This window comes from Microcaecilia unicolor, chromosome 1 (assembly GCF_901765095.1).
Source record: "Microcaecilia unicolor chromosome 1, aMicUni1.1, whole genome shotgun sequence".
Taxonomy (NCBI): Eukaryota; Metazoa; Chordata; class Amphibia; order Gymnophiona; family Siphonopidae; genus Microcaecilia; species Microcaecilia unicolor.
The window spans coordinates 91533449-91557956 of NC_044031.1; the positions used below are offsets into that span (position 1 = coordinate 91533449).

General features: G+C 45.6%; 1 protein-coding gene across 1 annotated transcript in view; it reads right to left on the reverse strand.

Annotated features, from left to right (window-relative positions):
* CCNY (cyclin Y) overlaps window positions 1-24508 on the reverse strand; it is a 598774-nt gene that overhangs the window by 197302 nt on the left and 376964 nt on the right. The window contains exons 4-5 of the mRNA XM_030199560.1: window positions 21484-21584; window positions 1129-1164 (exon numbers count right to left, since the gene is read on the reverse strand). Of these exons, the coding sequence (XP_030055420.1) occupies window positions 1129-1164; window positions 21484-21584 (137 nt within the window). The remainder of the gene's footprint in view (window positions 1-1128; window positions 1165-21483; window positions 21585-24508) is intronic.

Below are 24508 nucleotides of genomic sequence, written 5' to 3' on the forward strand. Positions count from 1 at the left end.
GGGCATGCGTTGAAGCTACAATGTAGTAAATTTAACACGAATTGGAGAAAATGTTTCTTCACTCAACGTATAATTAAACTCTGGAATTTGTTGCCAGAGAATGTGGTAAAGGTGGTTAGCTTAGCGGAGTTTAAAAAAGGTTTAGAGAGCTTCCTAAAGGAAAAGTTCATAGACCACGATTAAATGGACTTTGGGAAAATCCACTATTTCTGGGATAAGCAGTATAAAATGTTTTGTACTTTTTTGGGATCTTGCCAGGTATATGTGACCTGGATTGGCCACTGTTGGAAACAGGATGCTGGGCTTGATGGACCTTTGGTCTTTCCCAGTATGGCAACACTTGTGTACCTAGAAAAAAGCCCTTTTTGATGGCCGAGCTAAAAATGGGCTTTACGTGCAGGAAAGTCCCACGAAAGGACACAATAAGCCCATTTCTTAGCATAAGTTAGTAAAAGGTCTCCTTAGTGATTATTGCTCAGTAACAAAGAAGAAAGCAGTACTGCAGTCCTTTTCCCACCTCATTTCTATCACCTGAAGCAAAACTAAGGGGCCCTTTTACAAAGCTGCGGGATGGCTAACGTGCAGGCAGCGCACACCAAATCAGCAGTACCGCTGGGGTAGCATGTGTACCCGGTGGTAATTCCGAGCTTGGCGTGCACTGAATCCCTCAGTAGAAAATATTTTTCTATTTTCTACCATGGGGGGCATTCCTGGCAGTAATTAGAAGCACGGCCATGTTGATGCTCGCTGCATGGTTACCGCACAGGTAGCGCGTGAGCCCTTAAAAGTAGGTTGATGGTTGGCGGTAAGGGCTAGGTTGTAAATAGGCGCATGCTAGTTTTAATTTTTGCACATGCCTATTTCCCAGCCCATTAAAAAATGGCCTTTTTCCCAGCCACAGTAAAAAGTGGCCCAATGTGCCAAAGACACGCCCACACTACTGCAGGCCACTTTTTACCGCGGCTTTGTAAAAGGACCCCCAAATGACAAGAAGCAGCCTCTGAAATTCAGGAGAGACAATAAGTCACAGAAAAACACCCACCAACCCCAACAACTAACAACAATAAAACACACATACACACAAGACGAGTAGAATTTACAGGTTGAAAAGGTCTAAATTCAACATACCTGTTTTTGATGTGGTAATATATTGCAAGAGCTACACTGTAAAGAAGAAATTACAGAATAAAAGTTAGCATTAACACTGAATAACTATAATTCAAAACTTAATTATTTATTTTTATTTGTTACATTTGTACCCTACATTTTCCCACCTACTTGCAGGCTCAATGTGGCTTACATAGTACCGTGAGGCGTTAGCCACCTCCAGTGATGAAACAAATACAGAGTGGTGTTATTGTCAATGAGATAAATGTGTTACAAAGCCAATTAGAGATTTATTGAATTAGTCCTATAAAAAAGGTATCATCCACAGGTAGTTTAATGACCCTTATTTCTAAACACAGAATTATATTTACCCTCTGTTTTTTACACCTTCTTCAGAATATTTGGATCAGATACTGTGATGCAGAACTTGTACATTTTGCAAAAGGGTGCACATGTGCCTTTATAAAATAAGTTCACAGATCCAGCCCCAACAGTGCACAAATTTCCACCTGCTCCACAAAAGCTGTAAATGTGTATATACAGATAGCATACACGCACAAATTGTATATATTGCAACTCTACTTCCACTCTGCCTAAACTACACCCTCAAGAATGTTTATGCAGAGATCACCTAAAAGTAGGTTCATGTACTTTTACATATATATGCAGCCATATAATTTTATAAAAACCTTTTTCCGGGTCATAGGAGCCGACTCTGTGGGTGCTGTGGGTGCTTGAGCACCCCCAATATTGATAACATTCCTTGTATGTGTCCAGGGAGGGGTTATTTCCACTGGGGTTAGCACCCACAGTAATGTAAAAAAGGTGGCTCCTATGTTCTGGGTGTGAAATAAGGTTACACACAAAAAAAGCTTTACAACATTAGTTGTTCCCAAACCTGGCCCTGGAGGCACCCCAGCCAGTCAGATTTTTGGGATATCCACAATGAATATTCATAGATATTTGCATGCACTACCTCTACTGAATGCAAATCTTTTTCATGAATATTCATTGTGGATATCCTGAAGATCTGACTGACTGGGGTGCCTCCAGGTTTGGGAACCACTAGCCTAAGGGCCCCTTTAGTGTAGCTTAATAGAGCCATACTGTGGGAAGCACTGAAGAGTCCCGCTGTAAGTTTTGTATGTGCATGCGCAAACCATGCACTAGAAATATTTTAAAAACTTTTCTGGGAGGGGGCATGTCTGGGGGGAATGGAGAGTGGACGTTTCTGTGATAATCGGTTAGCGCATCTACATTGCCACGCACTAACTGATTAGCTCATAAGCCCTTGCTGCCTACAGAATAGGTGGTGGTAAGGGCTTATGCACTAATTTTTGGTAATGGCCACATGCTAACGAAGTATAGCAGAGAGAGGGAACGAAGCACAAACAAAAAGCCAAAGAACAAAACAAAAAGCACCAAGGGCCTTAAAAAAAAAGGGGGATAGAACCTTTAATCATATACGTTGGTGAAACAATTCTTGAATGGACCCGACACGATCCGTGTTTCAGTGCTCAGGGGTCAGGCCTTTCCCTTCCCTACCTGGCTGTGTGTGTGTACTGGCTGAGTTCTGACCCCTGACGCAGGCGCTGAGCGCCGAAACACGGACCGTGTCGGGTCCATTCAAGAATTGTTCCACCAATGTATATGATTAAAGGTTCTATCCCCCTTTTTTTGAAGACCCTTGGTGTTTTTAGTTTTGTTCATTGGCTTTTTCCACATGCTAATAAAAACATTAGCACATGGCCATTAATTTGGAAAACTGACCATATTCCGGCTGCGGTAAAAACGGCCTTAGCACATGGGATCAACCTGAATAAGGGCATGCTATGGTCACTTTCTAACACAGCTTTCTAAAAGGATCCCTAAATGGAGTGCTAAAAGGCTTACAAGCACTAATGCACAAAATATTTAGACCATGAATAAGTATATATTAATTTTTATAATGAAGAGACAGAGACTTTGTAAGGAGCATACTTCCTCATTCTAGCATATCTCTGTTTGATTTTTACAGCTAATTGGGTTCATTTACATGCCAGTTAACTGTGTGGATACAGTTTAAAATTCAATGGTAATTTTACAACTGAGCACCCAGGCGATCAAGGCTCATAGGGGTATGTGTTTAGCTTATGTCAGTGGTTCCCAACCAGAGGCATCCCAGCCAGTCAGGTTTTCAGGATATCCACAATGAATATTCACAAGAGAGATTTGCATGCAGTGGAGGCAGGAGCAGGTTTAGGAACACTGGCTTATGTTATAAAAAATAACACGTGTCTAAAATGTGCCCTGCTGTCTTATCAAATTTGCCTCCTCCCCAAAAGCTGATACACAAAGGTATTCTATTTCTGCAGCAGATATATATATTGGTAAGCTACAGCATATCTGTGCATATTTTGTAATGTGTATAGCTGCTAATCCTACCCCCAGCAGCTGATTCTATTTATTTCTGCAAAATTTTGTACCACACATTTTCCAATTTGTCAGCTCAGTGTGACTTATGGTTCTACTTTGGCTGAACATATTACATTTCCATTTGGATTAGACGCATGCCCTTTTCAGTTTCTGTTAGTGATCCAGCATCGTGGTGTGTTGACTGGTATTCAGGTTGTTTATGTGGGTTCAATGTCTGCAGCACCTATGCCTATCAAACATATAAATGGCAAGAGGCGTACTCACTCGCAAATGCGCAGTAGAGACCCTCTCTGTCCCGCCCCCGCGTCAATACGTGATGACGGGGACGTGACAGAGAGGGAACCTGCGCACCTGCGAGTGAGGGAACCACCATCGCCACCGCTCCCCCCCCCCCCCAGGGTTGCCGCTACTGCTTCCCCCACCCGGCCCCGGTACCTGGCTTCACTATTCAAACCGTCGGAACGCAGCACACAGCTCATCTGAGCTGCCGTTGGCCTTCCTTACCTGCCTGTGTCCCGCCCTCGCCAACGTTACGTCACACGAGGGCGGAACACACGCAGAGAAGAAGGAAGGCCGACGGCAGCTCAGATGAGCTGTGTGCTGCGTTCCGCCGGTTTGAATAGTGAAGCCAGGTACCTGGCCCGGGTGGAGGGGTGGCGGAGGGGACTCCGGGGGGGGGGGGCGCCTTTCAACCTCCCCCTCCCCTTCCTTTACTAGCCCGTTTTTACGGGCTCAACGGCTAGTAACTATATAAATGAGAGGTGACCGACTCACCCGCAAATGCACAGTAGAGAGTAGCTGTCATCAACGTTTCACGCATGCATTGGACTCACGGAACAGCTGTCAAGGGAAGAGCAACAACAGACAAGCACCTCTCGCACACAACCGCAGACTACAGCAAATAGGAAGGGGGAGGTGGGCCTGGACACGGAAGGGGAGGGAAGGAGGGGGCGTGCAAATCGGAGCACCAGACTTCAGGGATGGAGGGGAGGAGCCCTGGAAGATAACTCGCTGCGGAGCAGGAAACAAGGGGACAGCAACACAGCAGACAAGCACACCTCCCGCAAAACTGAAGAGTCCAGCACGTCGTGAAAGGTAAGTGCACACGTGACCTCTGCATTCAACATCTACCGGCAGACAAAAACAAAGAACCCACGGTGCTCTTTCCCCCATGTCCAAAGCAAATACAAAAGTTTAAAATAATGTTGACACTCTATGATGCTGTGGAGGTCAAAATCACGAAGCGCGAACACAGCACAAAAATCACGCAAACAGAATTCCACCACACACCCCCCCTCCCCCCTTTACCTCACCAAGCCGCGTTCGCACCTGCTACCAACGGACTGCCACACAGGGGAAACACTGAAGGACCCACAAGACACACAGAGACAGGGAAGAAGGCTGCAGACCATTTATCCAAAGATTATTACTCTATTAAACAACACATTTAAAACATCTTTCACCTACACTGTGTTGTTCAACAGGGATGTAACAGTGAGACTCATAACCCACTGTTTTTCAAATTTTGAAAACCTAACAACACAGCTCAGCTGCACTGATTTATGCCCATTCATCATTAACATCTTTCAACATTGCGTACTGGCAACAAACACACACCCCACTGCTACTTACATAGTAACATAGTAGATAACGGCAGAAAAAGACCTGCACGGTCCATCCAGTCTGCCCAACAAGATAACTCATATGTGCTAATTTTGTGTATACCCTACTTTGATTTGTACCTGTGTTCTTCAGGGCACAGACCGTATAAGTCTGCCCAGCACTATCCCTGCCTCCCAACCACCAGTCCCGCTTCCCACTACCGGCTCTGGCACAGACCGTATAAGTCTGCCCAGCACTATCCTCGCCTCCCAACCACCAGCCCCGCCTCCCGATCTTGACTAAGCTCCTGAGGATCCATTCCTTCTGAACAGGATTCCTTTATGTTTATCCCACGCATGTTTGAATTCCGTTACCGTTTTCATTTCCACCACCTCCCGTGGGAGAGCATTCCAAGCATCCACTACTCTCTCCGTGAAAAAATACTTCCTAACATTTTTCTTGAGTCTGCCCCCCTTCAATCTCATTTCATGTCCTCTCATTCTACCACCTTCCCATCTCCGGAAAAGGTTTCATTTGCGGATTAATACCTTTCAAATATTTGAACGTCTGTATCATATCAGAAAAATAGAAACCACAGGAAATGACCAGGCAGCTCATGAGTTACAATTGAAGAGGAGGAAAGCTCAAAGGGATAGAACAAAAAACTTGCCCGTTTTAACGGGCTTAACGGCTAGTATTGTATAACAGTAGACACTGTTTCTGAGTTGCCTACTTTTACTTAGGGGCCCCCAGCGTGCACCATCTCTAGTGGAGAAAATATTTAAAAAATATTTCTGCAAGGGGTTACCTGGCAGCAATCGGGCAGCCTCGCGTGCTGCTGGTTACTGCCAGGTTAGCATGGGAGTCCTTTCTGCCACCTCAGTGGGTGGCGGTAAGTGCTCCCCCCCCCCGAAATGGCCGCGCAGCAAGAGTGAACTTACCGCATGGACATTTCTTTTTTCAGCCTTTTTACCCGCTGCAGTAAAAGGGGCCCTGGCGTGCGGCAAAAGCACATGCTGCACTAGCAAAGGCCCCTTTTACTGCAGCTTAGTACAAGGGCCCCTTATTTATGGGCCCTTTTCTAAAGGGCATTAAATCCTAATGCCCTAATGTGAGAAGATGCTTATTGCAAAACATGTTAAAGCTTTTTGTGGTAATTTCCTCTTTTCTGCGTGCTAATTGCAGATTATTTATTTTGTAAACTTTTTTAAGGGGCCTGTCACAGGCAGAGAATGCTACTATATACTGATTCCATCTACAGCAAATTTCACAACAATCACTTCAGTGAGCATGACAGAAACTTCAGTTATTCAATAAATTTGTTTTGTGTGCTCATAGATTTTCTTAAGGACTAGCACTGATCAACTTGGTCTAATATAGTCTACACGCTGCTAATCAATCCACTATTTTGTTGTTTAATATGTACCAAACCATGCAATCTCAAACACACACTTAAACCGTGTAAAGTTCCACTTAGCTTTTAAGGTCCTGGGTCTCAACATGGACCGTGTTTCGCTGATCTGCTGTTTCAAGGGACCCAACATTTAATATCACATGTTGACTGCAGTGAGTCCTGACTGACCCACTGAATAACTGACAAAAAAAACGCCATGGTTAGTGTCAGTCCTTAAGAAAATCTATGAGCACACAAAACAAATTTATTGAATAAATGAAGTTTCTCTCATGTTCACCGAAGTGATTGTTGTGAAGTTTTGCTGTAGATGGGATCAGTATATAGTAGTATGGTCGCTATTCCATGATCTTGAATTTTTCTCCCCTTGTTTTGTGATGGGCAGAGAATGAACACTGAAGCGTTATCCAGCTTGTATATTCCTATTAGCTTGCGCTACCTAGATAATGCAGATTTAATACAGAAGAACTTAGCAAAGATGGTAAGTGCTCCCATGTTATTTGCAGTTGTCATGTGCTAATTATAACATTAGCATATGACCTGCAAATAAAAAATAAGAAAGAACCCAGCCACACCTCCTAAAGGGAGGCTGGGCACAACCGGGCCGATGGCCTGCGACGGGGGGGAGGGAGGGGGGAGGCGGGAGGAGGGGCAGGGAGGATAGAAAGGTAGAGATAGGCAGGCAAAGGGTTAAAGCAGGGAAGGGGAGGGGAGGGGCGGAGAGAAAAGAAAAATTAAAGGAAGGGAAGGAAAGGGGAATTTCCTTTCCATTCGGGACAGCAAGGAGAGAGCAGCGTTCTTACCTTGATCCATTCGGAGAGTACAGCTGTATTCCTTCTGATCCCCCGTCGCCGCGTGGGTAGACAAGGTCGAGGCAGGCAGGGAGCAGCGCAAGCGTGCCTGGGGAAAAACTCGTGGTCGCTCCTCTAGGCGGGCTACGAATACCGACATCGCGATTCGCGACGTGGTGAGCGGTATGTTAGAAAATTATAAATGTACTGGATAAGGGCAATGGCCGTCGGAGGGCGCGGAGACTGAGGGGATTGCTGGGGTGCACGGGGCGCAGCGGATCGCGAGGGGTAGGAGATGCAAAAAAAAAAAAAAAAAAAAAAAAGAAATATAACAAAGGAGGGGGTTTTCCACATCGGGGTGCGGCGTGTGTATGGTGCACGGCGCTCCCAGGAAAGAGACGGGCGAGCAGCGGAGGGAGCAGGGGATACAGATTTTGCCAGCGCGCGATCGGCGGTGTGGTCTCGCGAGCGCACGATCGGCGGTGTGGTCTGGCTCTCGCCGCCCGTGTTGTGCTCCGGAGAGGGCTCCACATGTTAGGGGGGAGCGGAGGACAGAGGTGGTGAGCGAGGGCACGGCAGTTGCAGGGCGAGCAGCAATTTTCTACAGCCTAGCTCAGGCTAAGGCTGCCAGGGGCTAAAAGCGGCGCGTCCCGAAGGTGTGGGGTGAGCTGGGAGCAAGCAGGAGAATTTAAAAAAAAAAAAAAAAAGAAAGAGAAAAACGTGGTGGCAGCCATTTTGGCTGGGGGAGCCTGGACTCTCTGCTCCACGCGGTGCACAGCATGCGTTTCCCAGTTAGCAATTTATATGGGAGGTGGTAGTAGCCCGAAGCAGACACTAGAGGGCGGTGGTACACTATTAAGGGGGATTTAGAATGCTCTAAGTATGTGTGGCGATTCCACCACTAGAGGGCAGCAGCACTTTACAAAGTGGGATGGAAGGCAGACAGAGGATTTTTTACCTCATAGCAGTAGGAATTTTGTCAGACTGGTGTGGCAGACACGCAGCAGAGCAGGATTCACAACGAGAGGGCAGTAAAATAAACATTAAAAAAAAAAATAATAATAATAATAATAATACGTATATAAAATTTGTTTGTTGACTTTTAGTTAGTCTTTTGCAGAGCAACTATGCCATCACAACGCGCCAAGAAGCAAGGGGCAGCGAGGAAAGCCGCCACGAAAGCAGCATCGCACAAAAAGAGCAAGGCTATCCAGGAGCGAGATGGAGAGGCGAGCCGAGCGATGCCGCGACGGAGCAGTCGATCAGGAACTACGCAGCAGGCGCAGGCAACACAAGCACAACCAGCAACAGACATGGATGCTTTGATGGTCGAGCTCAGAAGGCAGATAGAACAGCATGGCGTGTCCACGGTTACGCAGCAATTGAGGGACATGGGAGTACCGGAGTCGACTGAGGACAGAGCTGATATGGAGCGGGCAGCGCAGCTGCAAGATCCCAGGTTGCAGCATATGCAAGCACGGACACCAGCACAGATGGCGGCGATTCAGAATGCCCCGCAAATTCCTGCAGGGGGTAAGTCGCTGGACAGCGCCGTACTACACATGGCACAGAGCCAACACACGGCCTTCTTACAGGTCATTAGAAACGCTGTACAAGATTATGAGGCAGCACTGGTCGTTCCTGCGGCAACAGTGCAGAGTGGACAAGCAGGTGCCCTGGGTGCCACAGAGTCTGGGGCGCGGCAGGGCGGGCACCCAGCGATGGGTAGCGCGCCGAGCGCCGCCGAGTCTGGGGCACAGTCCATAGTCACACATGAAGGGGTAGGCCAAGTATTCAATCCTAGCAGTGACGCTTTATGTGGGGTCTTTACCCTTTCCACTTGTGTTCCCAAGGCTATGAAAGAGAAAATTTGGAGGAATGAGTTCATAGACATTTTTTCTCTGTTGCTACGGGATACCGACGAGGAAAATAGCCTTGGGAAGGACAGCCTTATCCCGCCATGGGAGCGGGAAAGAAAGCCAAGAATTTATAAATCCATTAGCAATTGGTTATCGGCTTTTCACATATTTATGACGGTTATAATTGAGAGGGAGCCAGAATTGGGGCCATACTTAGTACGATATATGGATACCATTAACAGAGCACATAAGCGCTATGGGGGTTGGGCTTGGCTCAATTATGATATTAAATTTCGTAAGAGTATGGCAGAAAACCCCGCTATCTCATGGAAACACAGGGTATTTGACTTGTGGATGGATGAGATGGCAGTCAATAGACCTTTTGCACAAGACAAGGGCTTCAATATGGCCGATAGCACAGGGAATCGGCAGGGGCAGTCCTTTCAGGCATTTCCATCAGGGCAGCGCCAATATAGCGGTCAGGCAGGAAAAAGAATATGCAGGCAATTTAATAGTGGGACGTGTACGTGGCATCCCTGTAAATTCAGGCATGCTTGCACAAACTGTGGGGGAGGCCACCCAGCGACATACTGCAGGAACACAAGAAATAGGAGACAACAGAACTCCCAGTCAGGACACGGGTCAGAGGCAAATGGCACCATCCCCCATCAGGCTTGAGGCCATGGAGTGGTGGTTATCACACTACCCGGATAAGGCCAGTGCGCAAGCCATAGCTTCAGGTTTCAGTTCAGGTTACGTAATTCCCTATAGAGGTCCCAAGCCCATGTCCATCACGTGCCCGAAAAATGCAGCCTCCATTAACACACATTCACAGGTAGCGGAAGAAAAGATAGCTAAAGAATTGTCGCTGGGTAGAATGGCGGGCCCGTTTACGGACCCGCCATTCTCGCCCATGATAATATCTCCAATAGGGATAATTCCGAAAAAAGAGCAGGGAAAGTTCCGCCTGATCCAGAATCTCTCTTATCCGCTAGGCGCCTCTGTCAATGACTATTTGGACCCTGATAGCTGTACGGTTCATTATGCGTCAGTAGATAAAGCTATTCAAATAGTCAGGCAGCGGGGAAGGCAGGCACACTTAGCAAAAGCCGATGTCGAGTCTGCTTTCCGCTTGCTGCCAGTGCATCCAGAGTCCTTCCATTTGCTGGGCTTTACTTTTAAAGGCCGCTTCTACTTTGATAAGTGCATACCGATGGGTTGTTCAATATCTTGCGCGTATTTTGAGCAGTTCAGCTCATTTGTACACTGGGTAATAGAGCAGATAGCCACAGAGGGAGCGGTGGTGCACTGCTTGGATGATTTCCTGTTCTGCGGCACGGATGCGCAGGAATGCGCGGCCGTGTTGCAGGTTTTTATGCAGGTAGCGCAGAAATTTGGCATCCCTTTAGCGGCAGATAAGACAGTGGGCCCAGTGCAGGTAATTACATTCCTAGGGATTGAGCTCGACGTTAGAGAACAGTGCTCTAGATTGCCGATAGACAAAATTGTTAAGCTGACTGACGCAGTTAATGCTATGATGCAGGCCAATAAAGCAACATTGAGGCAGTTTCAGGAGCTTTTAGGGCTATTATGTTTCGCCACAAGGGTGATGCCCATGGGGCGTATATTCGCTAGAAAGCTGGCCTTAGCGACCGCCGGAGTATCACGGCCGTATCATCACATAAGAGTAACAAAAGCCATTAAGCAGGATCTAGAAGTCTGGAGGCGCTTTTTAGTAAATTTCAACGGGATTTCATTTTGGCATGATGCCCCCATCCAAGCAGACGCGTTACAGTTCTTCACAGATGCAGCAGGGGGGGAAGGCTTCGGCATTTACTTCCAAGGGGCATGGTGTGCGGCGCGATGGCCAGAAGCTTGGGTGGCAGCAGGGACCACTCGCGATATCACATTCCTAGAACTGTTCCCGATAATGGCGGCTTTCCACATTTGGGGACACGAGTTAGCGGACAGGGCGATTATTTTTCATTCCGATAATATGGCGGTAGTGCACGCCATAAATGGCCTGTCCGCGCACACAATCCCTACCATTAATCTGATTCGGGAGATAGTTCTGCAGTGTTTGGTACATAATGTGGCCATAAAAGCAAAACACATTGCGGGTAAGGAGAATGTACTAGCTGACGCTCTCTCTCGTTTCAAGTTCGCCGACTTCAGATCCCGGGCTCCCGGTGCGGAACCGTTCCAGACCCCGATCCCAGACAGTGTATGGAGTTTTGGACCGCGGACGTCTGGGAATTGATTCTGCAATCCTTGTCAGATGCCACGCGGAGGAGGTACATGGCGGCATTGCGGTCCTATGCTAAGCAGCTGAAAGAGATCGGACGCGCCGATTTCTTCACGTCCTCAGCAGTAGTGCAATTTGTCATGGCATCACGCAAACAAGGGCTCAGTAGAACACATGTACTAGTCACTCTAGCTAGCATCGCATTCTTTACCAAGGCAATGGGAATAGCTAACCCAACAAAGCATTTCGCAATAACCCAGATGATGAGAGGGTGGCACAGGACAGTAGGGAAGTCAGCCGATAGAAGGCAACCAATTTTACATAATCAACTGGTCAGTCTTTTTGCTGCTTTAGAGGCGATTTGCGCCAGTGCCCCGGAGGTCCGCTTGTTCAGATGTGCTTTTGCGCTGGCTTTCCATGGTGCCTTGCGCGTCAGCGAGGTAGTAGCAAGATCAAAGAGTGCCAGCCAGGAGATCGGTCTCCTGCTGCGTGATGTCACCATCACGGATTCAAACGTTGAGTTGCTGATACGCAAATCCAAGACCGATCAGCGGGCGCAGGGGACCCGCATCCGGCTGGGCCGGAAGAGCCAAGATATAACATGTCCGGTATGGAATTTGAGGGTATACTTAGCAGATAGGCCCAGGGGGGAGGGTTGGCTGCTGGTTCACGCAGATATGACACCGCTGACCCGCTTTCAATTCACAGCCGTCTTGAAGCGGTGTGTGCAATGGGCAGGCATGCCAACGGATGTCATTAAGACACACTCATTCCGGATTGGAGCAGCCACCGAAGCAGCAGCTGGCGGCATGCATCCGGAGGGCATCAGGCAGCTGGGGCGGTGGAGGTCAGACGTATATAAGCGTTACGTTCGGCCCGCGCAGATGGTGCAACCGAGGCAGCTGTTCTGATGCGCTTGAAGTGGCACTGTGTAGGTATAGTCGGTATGCACATGTTAATGTTTTTAAAGTTTTTGGCTAATGTCTCATTCTCCCCTGTGCGTTGCAGGTCACCAGGGAGAGCCACGGCAGATCTGGATATGCGGTCACTCCTATGTACACTGGGCGCATAAGAGGGCGGCAGCAAGACCCGCTGGACTGAATCTGGGTTTTAACACTAATAAGATAGCGATAACTTGGCTGGGTAAAAGGGGAATGTGCTGGGCGCAGCTCATCCCAACCGTGCTGTGGACGTTAAGGTCCATCGGGCAGCCTGACGTGCTCATTGTGCATTTAGGAGGCAACGATCTGGCCATGGTTAATAGTGTGCTGCTATGGAAAAATATGCAGCAAGACCTAGCGAAGTTGGCAGGCTGGTTCCCACGGTTGCGTTTGGGCTGGTCCAGCATCATTCCACGGAGGGTATGGAGAGAGGAAAGATCACACAAGGCAGTGGATAGGGTGCGAAAGAAAATTAATATTGGGATGGCTAAGTTTATGATATCAATTAAAGGGCATACGATAACGCACGAATTAATCAAAGAGTCATGTGCAGGATTATACAGGGCAGATGGAGTACACTTGTCAGACATAGGGCTCGATATATTTAATTCTGACTTACAGGGTTATATCGAGGCGCTTATGTTCTGAGCAGGTCGCAGTCAGGAACAATGGGGGACCACGGCGAACGAGGTGTCGTGGCCGTGGTCAGTGGCGGTAAGAGGAGAGGTTGACGCAATGACACCAGGGGGTACACAGCAACATACCAGTAACACTACTAACTGAGATGCTGATTACAGGGGCAGAAAGACCTCTTGCAAAGTGATAAGCATAAGCAACAGTACGGCTGCATAGTGGCAGCAGGAAAATCTGGACAGCGTGTCTCCTGGCTTAGGCGGCCGGGGGGCCAGAACGCTGTTTTGGATATTATGGCTGGGCATCCTTAAGCGGGATGCGCCAGGAGTCTACGGGTGCTGGTAATTGGCACAGGGAACCCACAGGCTGCTTGGGCGGCAACCTGTGGGGCATACTAAGCATTTGCGAGACCCGAAGCTGTGTACCCCCAAGTTATTAATTGATGATAAATGTTAGTTATGTGGTTATGACAATAATTATGTTATAATATGTTATAATGTTGTTTTGAATTGCAATGTAAAACGTTCCTGGCTGCGGCCAAAAATAAATCCAACATTCTTTAAGATGCGTTTTGGTGTAGTGTTTGCGAGTGAGGCGGAGCAAGTGCCGAGTGCACGAGTTGAGAACCCAGCCACACCTCCTAAAGGGAGGCTGGGCACAACCGGGCCGATGGCCTGCGACGGGGGGGAGGGAGGGGGGAGGCGGGAGGAGGGGCAGGGAGGATAGAAAGGTAGAGATAGGCAGGCAAAGGGTTAAAGCAGGGAAGGGGAGGGGAGGGGCGGAGAGAAAAGAAAAATTAAAGGAAGGGAAGGAAAGGGGAATTTCCTTTCCATTCGGGACAGCAAGGAGAGAGCAGCGTTCTCCCACCCACCCGCCCAGTCAGAAGGCACTAATTGTCGCAGCAGGCGGTAAGAGGAGAGGTTGACGCAATGACACCAGGGGGTACACAGCAACATACCAGTAACACTACTAACTGAGATGCTGATTACAGGGGCAGAAAGACCTCTTGCAAAGTGATAAGCATAAGCAACAGTACGGCTGCATAGTGGCAGCAGGAAAATCTGGACAGCGTGTCTCCTGGCTTAGGCGGCCGGGGGGCCAGAACGCTGTTTTGGATATTATGGCTGGGCATCCTTAAGCGGGATGCGCCAGGAGTCTACGGGTGCTGGTAATTGGCACAGGGAACCCACAGGCTGCTTGGGCGGCAACCTGTGGGGCATACTAAGCATTTGCGAGACCCGAAGCTGTGTACCCCCAAGTTATTAATTGATGATAAATGTTAGTTATGTGGTTATGACAATAATTATGTTATAATATGTTATAATGTTGTTTTGAATTGCAATGTAAAACGTTCCTGGCTGCGGCCAAAAATAAATCCAACATTCTTTAAGATGCGTTTTGGTGTAGTGTTTGCGAGTGAGGCGGAGCAAGTGCCGAGTGCACGAGTTGAGAAAAAACCTTAATTTACTGCTGCATTAAATATGTGCTTAGCACATGGGAAAGTCTTGTGTTAAAACACACTAAATTCATTTTTAATGCATTTTAGTAAAAGGGACCCTTATTTATTTAGCAAATATTTTTATTCCACTGATCTAAGAAGCTTTTCTTATGAAAAATCACAGGCTAAAATGTAAAACAGAATTATATAAAATTGTACATAAAATCACTTCTAATATGTCTTGATGTATGCAGACTTCTGTTTATTTCCAGGATCGCTTCAAGGTCAAAGACAAATTTAAATCGCTCAGTGTTCTGATTGCTCCAGTGCAAAACCAATTTTTAACAATTATTACTCGATGTCCATTTTAGCTCAAACCTCTAGAGAACTGTTCTACATGCTCAAGTTGCTTATTAAATTATTTCCTACATGTACAATATGCCTGAAACTAACTTTGCAAATAATGAAAGATTTTTTTTTTCAGTGTCTAATCCCATGATACTGGTAGAATCTGGCTTTTAATGTGTTGCATGGCGACACTCAAGAGAGCAGAAAGAAACCGTATACTTGATAAATGAAAACATGCATCATGTCACATGATAGTGGGAACAGAGTTAACCACTGCCTTTTCCCAGACTGTATTCTCTTTTTTTTTTTGGGGGGGGGGGGGGGGGGGTGGGGGTGTGGAGGAGATTGGGCAGTGGAGATAGGAGTCCTGCAGTTTTCTATTCCTCTTTGGGTTTACAATTGAATCAGAATCCCCCACCCAGGCAATGATTCTCTAATTTTTGGTTCGGCATTATCTGGGATTCTTCATCCACCCTCCCCATACCTGCCCCCCCCCCATCCTCATTTTTAAACCCTCTCATTGGCTTAGGAACCCTCCCCTTGAAGGTTATAAATACTATTTCTATAGCATCCTCATCCGAAACGCAGGAAAAGAAGTTGGGATTCAAACCCAGGTTTACCTTTGCAGTGCACAGAATAGCTACTGGACCATTCAATTAACTCATCTCTTCCATTTAAAAAAAGGGCCACAAGATTCCCATTAGGGAAAGAAGTTATTAAGCTGTGGCAAAAAGTGGGCTTTCACCACACTTTGATTTACTATGGAAATCACCAACCTGCGGTATCTCAGTACAAAAGATTGCAGACTCTCACGGTAAACAAGTAATGCTGCTTGCAAGCCACCTTGCAGGCAGAATTATTCCATCAGCTGGGAGAATCGGGCTGCCAAGCTACAGCCCTATGAGCCCAGGCTGCATGTTAAAGGGGCTGGTATCTTAAGAAACAGTAGTGTCCAGAGCACTGCCCCAACCAGACCCCTCCAAACCTAAAAGGCCCCCTCTAGCAGCCAACCCTCCACCTGGAAGTTGCCCCTCCTCCACCAGAAGCTCCCCAGGCATTTTCCGCTTCCCTAATGGCACCCCCCCCCCCAGGCACCTCACAAAAGCCCCCCAGAACTACCTTAGACAAATCTGTGGTATCTAGTGGTGTGGACAGAAGCAATCTATAGTTGCTCCTCTCCTTGTTGACACCATCTTACAAAATGGCACCAGTGACCCCTGGAAGTAGTGTCACGGTAATAATGCTAGGGGTCACTGGCGCCATTTTGGATGGCTGTGTTGGCAAGGGCAAGAGTGAGTGGGGATTGCTTCTGCCTGGACCACTATATACCAGGTATTTGATGAAGGTAGGCTTGCTTGGTTGAGTGTGTGTGTAGGGGGGGAGGCTCTCTGGTGGGGGAGGAGCAAGTTCTCGGTGGGGGCTTGGCCGCTAGAGGAAACTCTTTGGGACTGATGGGACCTGGTTGGAGCAGCACAATGGGGGGTGGGCCTTGATTTGGTGTGGGGGGAGGGACCACTATGCACACTACTATTTCTTAAAGTTGACAGCCCTTTTAGCATGTGACCTGGAAGAATCAGGCCATGGCTTGGCTTTTGGTTGGAGTTATTTTTCAGGCTATAATGGCAGCTTGTAGTGTGTATAATAATGAGTTACTTTACATGCAGTCTGTTATAGAATACTAACGCAAACCACCATTGCTGTGCCAAAAATGTATCATGCCATCAGTTACACCTTCAATAGATATGGTATAACTGTTGGTATGTTAGTGCACACACGTAACATACTGGATTCTGTAAGGTATGCACATCAGTTAGTGTCCCCTAGCACTTACTCTCCAAAACAGTTACGCATGCCTTTATAGAATGGAGGCTTAGTGCACTTACATGCCTAACTGCTAATTTTTTTCACTGACATATGGAAGTGGCATATAATTGTAGGCACCAATTATAGAATTGACTCCTTTGTGTCCAATGTTCCCTTGGATGTGCCTGCAAAGAAGTGACAGGAAAGTCTGAGTTTGACTGGGCTTCTGGTTATGTAACAGGAATGAAATTGGGCCAACTGGATGGGCCTTGCAGTCTTTAGCTGCCATCATTTTCTCTCTTTCTACAGGACCACCTAAAGAAAAAGAAAAGGTTCTTCCTTGGCTGCTCCTCTTCTGTTGAACATCAAAGGGTTTAAAACTACAGTAGCCAGATTTTCATCTGCACATCTGGTTGAAAGACTATCAGGCTTATTTTCGAAAGAGAAGGGCGCCCATCTTTCGACACAAATCGGGAGATGGGCGTCCTTCTCTCAGGGTCGCCCAAATCGGCATAATCGAAAGCCGATTTTGGGCATCCCCAACTGCTTCCTGTCACGGGGATGACCAAAGTTCCAGGGGAGGGGCGTGTAGGAGGCATAGCGAAGGCGGGACTGGGGCGTGCGTAAAAGATGGGTGTCATCGAGCGATAATGGAAAAAAGAAGGGCGTCCCTGACAAGCACCTGGCCAACTTTACTTGGTCCATTTTTTCTTACGACCCCCCCCCCCCCCCCCACAGGGCCAGCCAAATTTCAAGGGAGTGGAGTGGAGGAGTGGCCTAGTGGTTAGAGCACTGGTCTTGCAATCTAGAGGTGGCTGGTTCAAATCCCACTACTGCTACTTGTCAGACAAGTATGGATGTAAGCCCCACCCCTGGCACCACCCCTAACCCCATCCCCTTTAGCCTCCCCAAACAGTTGGGCCACCGACCGCCTATGCCCGTTCCTTTCCGAATCGCTAAGGGAAGGGCTTTTTCCGTTCAGTTAGTGCATCAGTTAGTCCACTACAGTGACCCCTAGGGTGCCCGGTTGGTGTCCTGGCATGTCAGAGGGACCAGTGCACTACGATTGCTGGCTCCTCCCACGACCAAATGAGTTGGATTTGGTCGTTTTTGAGATAGGCGTCCTCAGTTTCCATTATCACCGAAAACCGGGGACAACCATCTCTAAGGTCGACCTAAATGTTGAGACTTGGGCATCCCCGACCATATTACCGAAACGAAAGATGGACGCCCATCTTGTTGTATGAAAGCCATGCCATGATTCTTTTCTCAAATTACATTTTACTGGCAAGAAATGGAGGGGGGGGGGGGCGTAAATGTAAAGCATAAAAGTAATGGTGACTTATCAAAAATACAAGGAAGACAAGGGTCAAACAACCTCTGCTGGAAACAGAATCCCCCATGCATAGAAGCACAACAGAGAGGGGCTAAACCAATTGGTGTTAGGTGTCACACAGATGGTCCCCTGTGTCTAGTCACAAGACTGGCCATATGCCGGACTTCATTTTTTAATCAAGTACAGATAGCTCTCGTTTGATTAAACATCTTTCCAGTTCCATGCTCAGATCATCTTGTGATTAGATTCAGCTTATTGCTTCTCCTTTTTGTTTGTTGAACTTTCCAAAGCCATAGATGCTGCCACCCCCCAAAAAAATTGGAGTCTGGTCATTTATTAGTACACCTTCAAGACCTGGGGAATTTTATTAGAATATAAGTCGCTCGATTAGACGGTTGCATTATGAAATCAAGAGTTAAAAAGAGGACTTGATATCCACTGCACCTGCCAAGATTTATCAAGCTTTAGAACCAGAAATTCCACATGATTAACTCCTAAACTTAATGAAATGAAGAGGAAAACATGGAAATTAGAGAGTACTCAGAGAAAGCTAGCAAAACCAATCAAATAAAATCCAGTGGAAGCAAAAGGCAAACAAATAAATACAGCCTATACAAAAACTTCTCTTCTTCACTCAGAGAAAGCATTGAACCAACTAAATGATTTATTTTGCAGCTCTTGGGTACTAGCAAGCACCTTGCTATCCTTGATGTTACAGTGGAGCTTTGCAATGATATTTTGTCTAAAAATTAAATGGTAATTAGAAATTAAGGGCCAGATTCTGCAGCTACTAATGCCCTACCTACCACCTTTGGTTAGTCCTGACCAACAAAATGAGCCAATCAGCAGCCAGAGGTAGAAAAACTCATTCTCCAGCTCCTGCAGTGACAAGGGAGAGGAAGAACAGAGAGAAGAGTGCAAGAGAATGTTATATAGAGGAGATCATTATAAGGAGAGAACAAATGAGTGGGGGTAGAGGCACAGAGAGGAGAAAACAGATTGCATGAGTCTCAGAGTTCCAGAGCTGGGGGCCAGAAAATCTATACACTCCGGGTCTATCCTCCTCTCCTGTTCCTCTACTTCAGCCTCCCTAAACAAGTGAGCAATTGGCTGCCTGTGTTGAACAAGTCAAAGCTTATCTCCTGCAACTTTGAAATCAGAAGTTTATCTATTACTTATAAACCCTAAATTGGACCCTCTAGATTGCAATAATAATTGTACAGAAGCAAATATTTCTTACTTATGTAAGCAGAATGAGAAGGTGGTTACTGTCTAGCCATTATAACATTGACTCTTCACTAAGGTCTTGGATCCATTCCAGTTTGGGTTCAGATGTAGCCACTTGAACTTGAAAGCACCTTAAAGACCTTCTCCTAGATTTATCTTCAGCATTCACTACAGTTGAGCATTCTATACTACTAAAATGTCTGTCATTATTACAGACTAATGCAAATGTATGGAGCCAGCGTTCTTCAAAGTACTTAAGTAAAAGTAAAAATAAATGTATATTTTAATACTTAAATAAACGTGAAAAACACAGTAAAGAACACATTAAAAATGTACTTAACTAAAAGTAAAAAAGTTATTGCCTAGTAAAATACTTTTTGAGTAAAAAGTAAAAGTGCCGCAACTACAATGAATGCAACTATTGTTAATGTTTTATCCCAACAACTTTATTGCTCTACAATTCAATCCACATTGCTTTTAGTAAAGCTAAAATTTTGAAAATGACTGTCACACATGCAAGTGTGTTTGTGAGTCATTAATCCAGCATAACTAAACAAGTGTTCAACAACTGCACTAGAAGGAAGTGGATTGCTCAGTCTGATGAAAAGTTTCTTCATATGAGGCCAGGTTAGTACGTAAGTACATAAGCATCAGCACGCAGGGAAAGACCAAGGGTCCATCAAGCCCAGCATCCTGTCTCTGACAGCGGCCAATCCAGGCTTCAAAAACCCGGAACCCCCCCCCCCCCCAAAAAAAAAATGTTCAATGGAATATACACAACTCCTCCACAAACATTCAGAATTATCTTATAATACTTGCTTATAACACTACTATCATGTCTTATCATTATCATGTTACCAAAGATTTTTCTGTGACACTAAATGTCTATTTTCTAATATATTTCCATCACTCATGATGTATTGTAAGCCACATTGAGCCTGCAAAGAGGTGGGAAAATGTAGGATACAAATGCAATAAATAAATAATAATAAATTGGAATCTGTCCAAACCCCCTTTAAATTCTGTAAGGCCAGCTGCTGTCACTATATTCTCCGGCAATGAGTTCCAGCATTGGGCGCTCACAACTCTGGCATTAACCGCATGCTAACGCCATTGGTAGCTGTGAGCATCAGCTGTTAGAACGCATAACTCTCAGGCTTACCACAGGACAGTTCCATGTTGCTTGAGCAACACAGTCAAGTGGTATGAGCTCCAGAAAGGAAGAGAGTTTCTACATTGGTACTGCAAATGTTATAATATGTGTTATATATGTGGTTGTTTGATTTACTAGATTTAATATGTACTGTAACTGTGCTGCCTTGTACTCACTTTGAGACAAGTGGGACAGGTAAGAAATCATCAAATCAAATAAAAAATAAATAACGAACAGTAAAGGTTAAGGTGCAATATCCTACAAGTGGTCATATTTCTACGGCTGGCATCTGGGATATATGTTTACACTGTAGACAGGAATAACTGGCAGACTGGATGGCCAACTGATTGTCTTCTGACATCACAAACTGTGTTACAATCAACTAGGTATGTCACTTCTACAGCACCAAAAGAAAATAAAGAGTGACATTTTAGAAACGACATCCAAATCAGAATTTAGATGTCCATGTTGGGATGTCTAAAGTTCTGCCTAGCACCTGTGCTGACACAGAGCCTGTTCTAAAATACACAGTGAAATGGACGCTCACGCTCTGGTGATATGTAGCAAGAACATCCATTTTAGAAAAATAGATGTCTAAAATACCAGTGGGGCAGCACAGGAACATAAACACCTCTGTGGCAGCAAATTAATGTCTATGTTATGAAATGGCAACATAGAATTTTATGTGCTCAAACATAAATGTTTATGTTAGTCATTTTAGAAGCATAAGACTTCACTTATCCTGAAGCTATCACAGAGCCCAGTATCCCTTGGCAGTTTCACTTTTGGGAGGGGACACCAACTACTGGAAGACAAAAGAGGTAACTTCCCTTAATCCCTCCAATATAGTACTGCTCAACAGGAACACTTTTCTGAAACCTGGACATCCTAGGTAGCACGGCTAACTCTTGAACTTCATCTTTTTGGACACAGATGTTTATTCCCCTTCTGAAATGAGGAATAAACATCTATTTTCGGGCTTGCCCTAGTCCTGCCCACTTCTTTGCCATGGATTTTCTTCAGCTCTAGACATCCATATCCCAGCTTTGTAAAATTGGAACTTAGATGTCTATGCACGATAGATGTCTAAATGCCAGTTTATGGATATCCAAAACACAAGTGGTGCTTCTAAAATAAGCACCTAAACATATTAACTATTAAAAGCAGCACTCACCATTTAATAGTATATTTGAGGTTTGGCTGGCTTACTGTGCTGTCATCGAGAAAGATGGTGGAGCAGGAGCTGTACTTCCTTCTCATTTGTCCTGGGGGATGCTGGAAAACAACATGTGGAAAAAGCAATAATTATACAGTTCCACAAACTTTCAAAGCAGAAGCTAGTCGCAAACATTTTGCAGCTGCATGCTTCAAGACTTTAAAAAAAAAAAAGATTAAAAAAAAAAACAGACGGAAAAATACCAGGCTAGCTATATAATAAACTACTAAGAGTCTGAGAAAATCCTTCTTAAATTACATCTAAGATCATCTTGTAACTGAACCTCCAAAAAAGCACCTGGCCTGTGATGGGCCACAGCAGGGAAGAGAAATATTTCCCTCCTTTGCACTTCCAACTTTCCTCACTACAGACACTCTTAAGAACAATTCTTTAACTGTGTGCCCGCACTTAGCTTGTATTGGGCCCCTGGTCTTAAAATCTGGGTATAGCGCATCCTAACGCGAGACTTTCCCACTTGCTAAGCCCAGATTTTACACAGCCTTTGTAAAAGCATTTTCCTTTTTTTTTTTTTTTCAGGTCGTGCACTAATGTTGCCATTAGTGCAGGATGCCTGCAAAAAGTTAACGCCAAGTGCTCCTGGTTTAACCCAGTGTTAACCATTTAGTGCTCGGTGATCCTTAAAGTGCTAGCTGGTTTAACTCTTGCAGACCCATTCTTCGTCCATAACACACACCCTGGAAAAAATGTTTTACAAGATACTTAGCACACTCAAACAGGCAAAATATTGCAAAACCATATTTTGTGGTAGCATATTTTTCCTGCACTAAGTGCGTGTTGGGGCTTAACACCCTTTAGTAAAAGGGCCCCATTAAGTGCAGAGGAAATTAGCACTATTCTATAAGGGCACATGTAAGCACCACTGCTACTATTGCTTATCATTTCTATAGCACTACCAGAAGTACCCAGCACAGTACACTAAACATGTAAGAGACAGTCCCTGCTTGACAGAGCTTACAATCTAATCAAGACAGACAAACAGGATAAATAAGGGATAAGGGAATAATTTAAGGTGGGAATGATTAAAACAGACATGGGTCCTGAACAAATGAATAGGAGTTAGGAGTTAAAAGCAGCCTCAAAAAGGTGGGCTTTCGCCTAGATTTGAAGATGGCCAGAGCTGGAGCTTGATGTACTAATTCAGGAAGTCTAATCCAGGCATAGGGTGCAGCAAGATAAAAGGAACGGAATCTGGAGTTGGAAGTGGAGGAGAAGGGTACAGATAAGAGAGATCTACCCAATGAAAGGAGTTCCCGGGGAGGGACAGATAAGAGTGGAGAGGTATTGAGGAGTTGCAGAGTGAATGCTCTTCTAAGTCAATAAGAGGAGTTTGAACTGTACGCAAAAATGGATAAGGAGCCAATGAAATGACTTGAGGAGAGAGCTAATATGAGCGTAGCAACACTGAGGAATATAAGTTGTGCAGCAGAATTTTAAACAGATTGGAGAGGAGAGAGATGGCTTAGCGGGAGACTTGTGAGAAGCAAGTTGCAGTGGTCTCAGAGTGAGGTGAAACGAGTGTGGATAAGGGTTTCAGTAGTGTGCTCAGAAAGGAAAGGATGAATTTTGGTGATAATATAGAGAAAGAAATGACAGGTTTTAGCAGCCTGTGAGATTTGTACTGAGAAAGAGAGAGGAGTCAAAGATGACCCCAAAGTTACAAGCTGATGAGACAGGGAGGATGAGAGTGTTATCCACAGAAAAAGAGAATGGGGGATGAGAAGAGGTGAGTTTAGAGGGAAAGATAAGAAGCTCAGTCTTGGCCTTGTTTAGTTGCAGATGGCAGTGAGATATTCAGGCAGCAATATTAGACGGGCAAACTGATACCTGGGTCTTGGTTCCTGCTGGAATTTCTGGTGTGGAGAGGTAGATCTGGGAGTCATCAGCATAAAGATGATGCTGAAAACCATGGGAGGATATCAAAGCACGAAGGGAAGAAGTACAGAAGGCGAAAAGAAGAGGTCCCAAGACAGTACTCCTGATAGTACTGTCACAAAATTGCAAGGGGGAATACATTATGGATCGTCCTGGAAAGAGAGGATGGAACCTGTATCCACACGGGGGTTGTCTACAGACCTCCGGCGCAAATAGAGAAGCTAGACAAGGATCTGATAGAGGATATTCAAAAGATTGGTATGAAAGGGGAGGTGCTACTGTTGGGAGATTTCAACCTGTCTGATGTGGATTGGAACGTCCCGTCTGCGGAATCGGAAAAAAGGAGGGAGATTGTGGATGCCTGTCAAAGTACCTTGCTCAGACAAATGGTGACGGAACCCACGAGGGAAGGGTCGATGCTGGATCTAGTGCTCACAAATGGAGGAAGTGTTTCCAATATCCGGGTGGGTGCCCACCTACATAATAGTGATCATCACACAATATGGTTTGATGTAAGGGCAAAGGTGGAGTGAAGACGCACAAAACTCAAAGTACTGGATTTCAGATGTACTGATTTTGATAAAATGGGGAATACCTAAAAAAGGAGCTGTTGGAGTGGGAAGGCGTAGGAGAAGTGGAACATCAGTGGTCAAAGCTGAAGGCTGTTATAAATATGGCAACTGATTTTTACGCAAGGAAAGTAAACAATACCAAGAGAAACAGGAAGCCTTTATGGTTCTCCATCCAAGTAGCTGAATAAATAAGAGCAAAATAGGCTTTGTTCAAGAAATACAAAAGAACGCAACGAGAGGATCATGGAAAAGATTATCAGATTAAACTCAAAGAAGCGAAGAGGGAAATACGGCTAGCGAAAGTGCGAGCGGAAGAAAAAATGGCTAAAGATGTAAAGAGAGGTGGATAAGACCTTTTTCAGATACATTGGAGAAAGGAGAAAAGATAGGAATGGAATTGCGAGACTGAAAGATAACGAGAATGGTTATGTGGAAAGTGAGGAGGATAAAGCGAATGTGCTAAACAATTACTTCTCTTTGGAAGGAATATCTGGGAATGGAGTGGATACTGCGCCGTT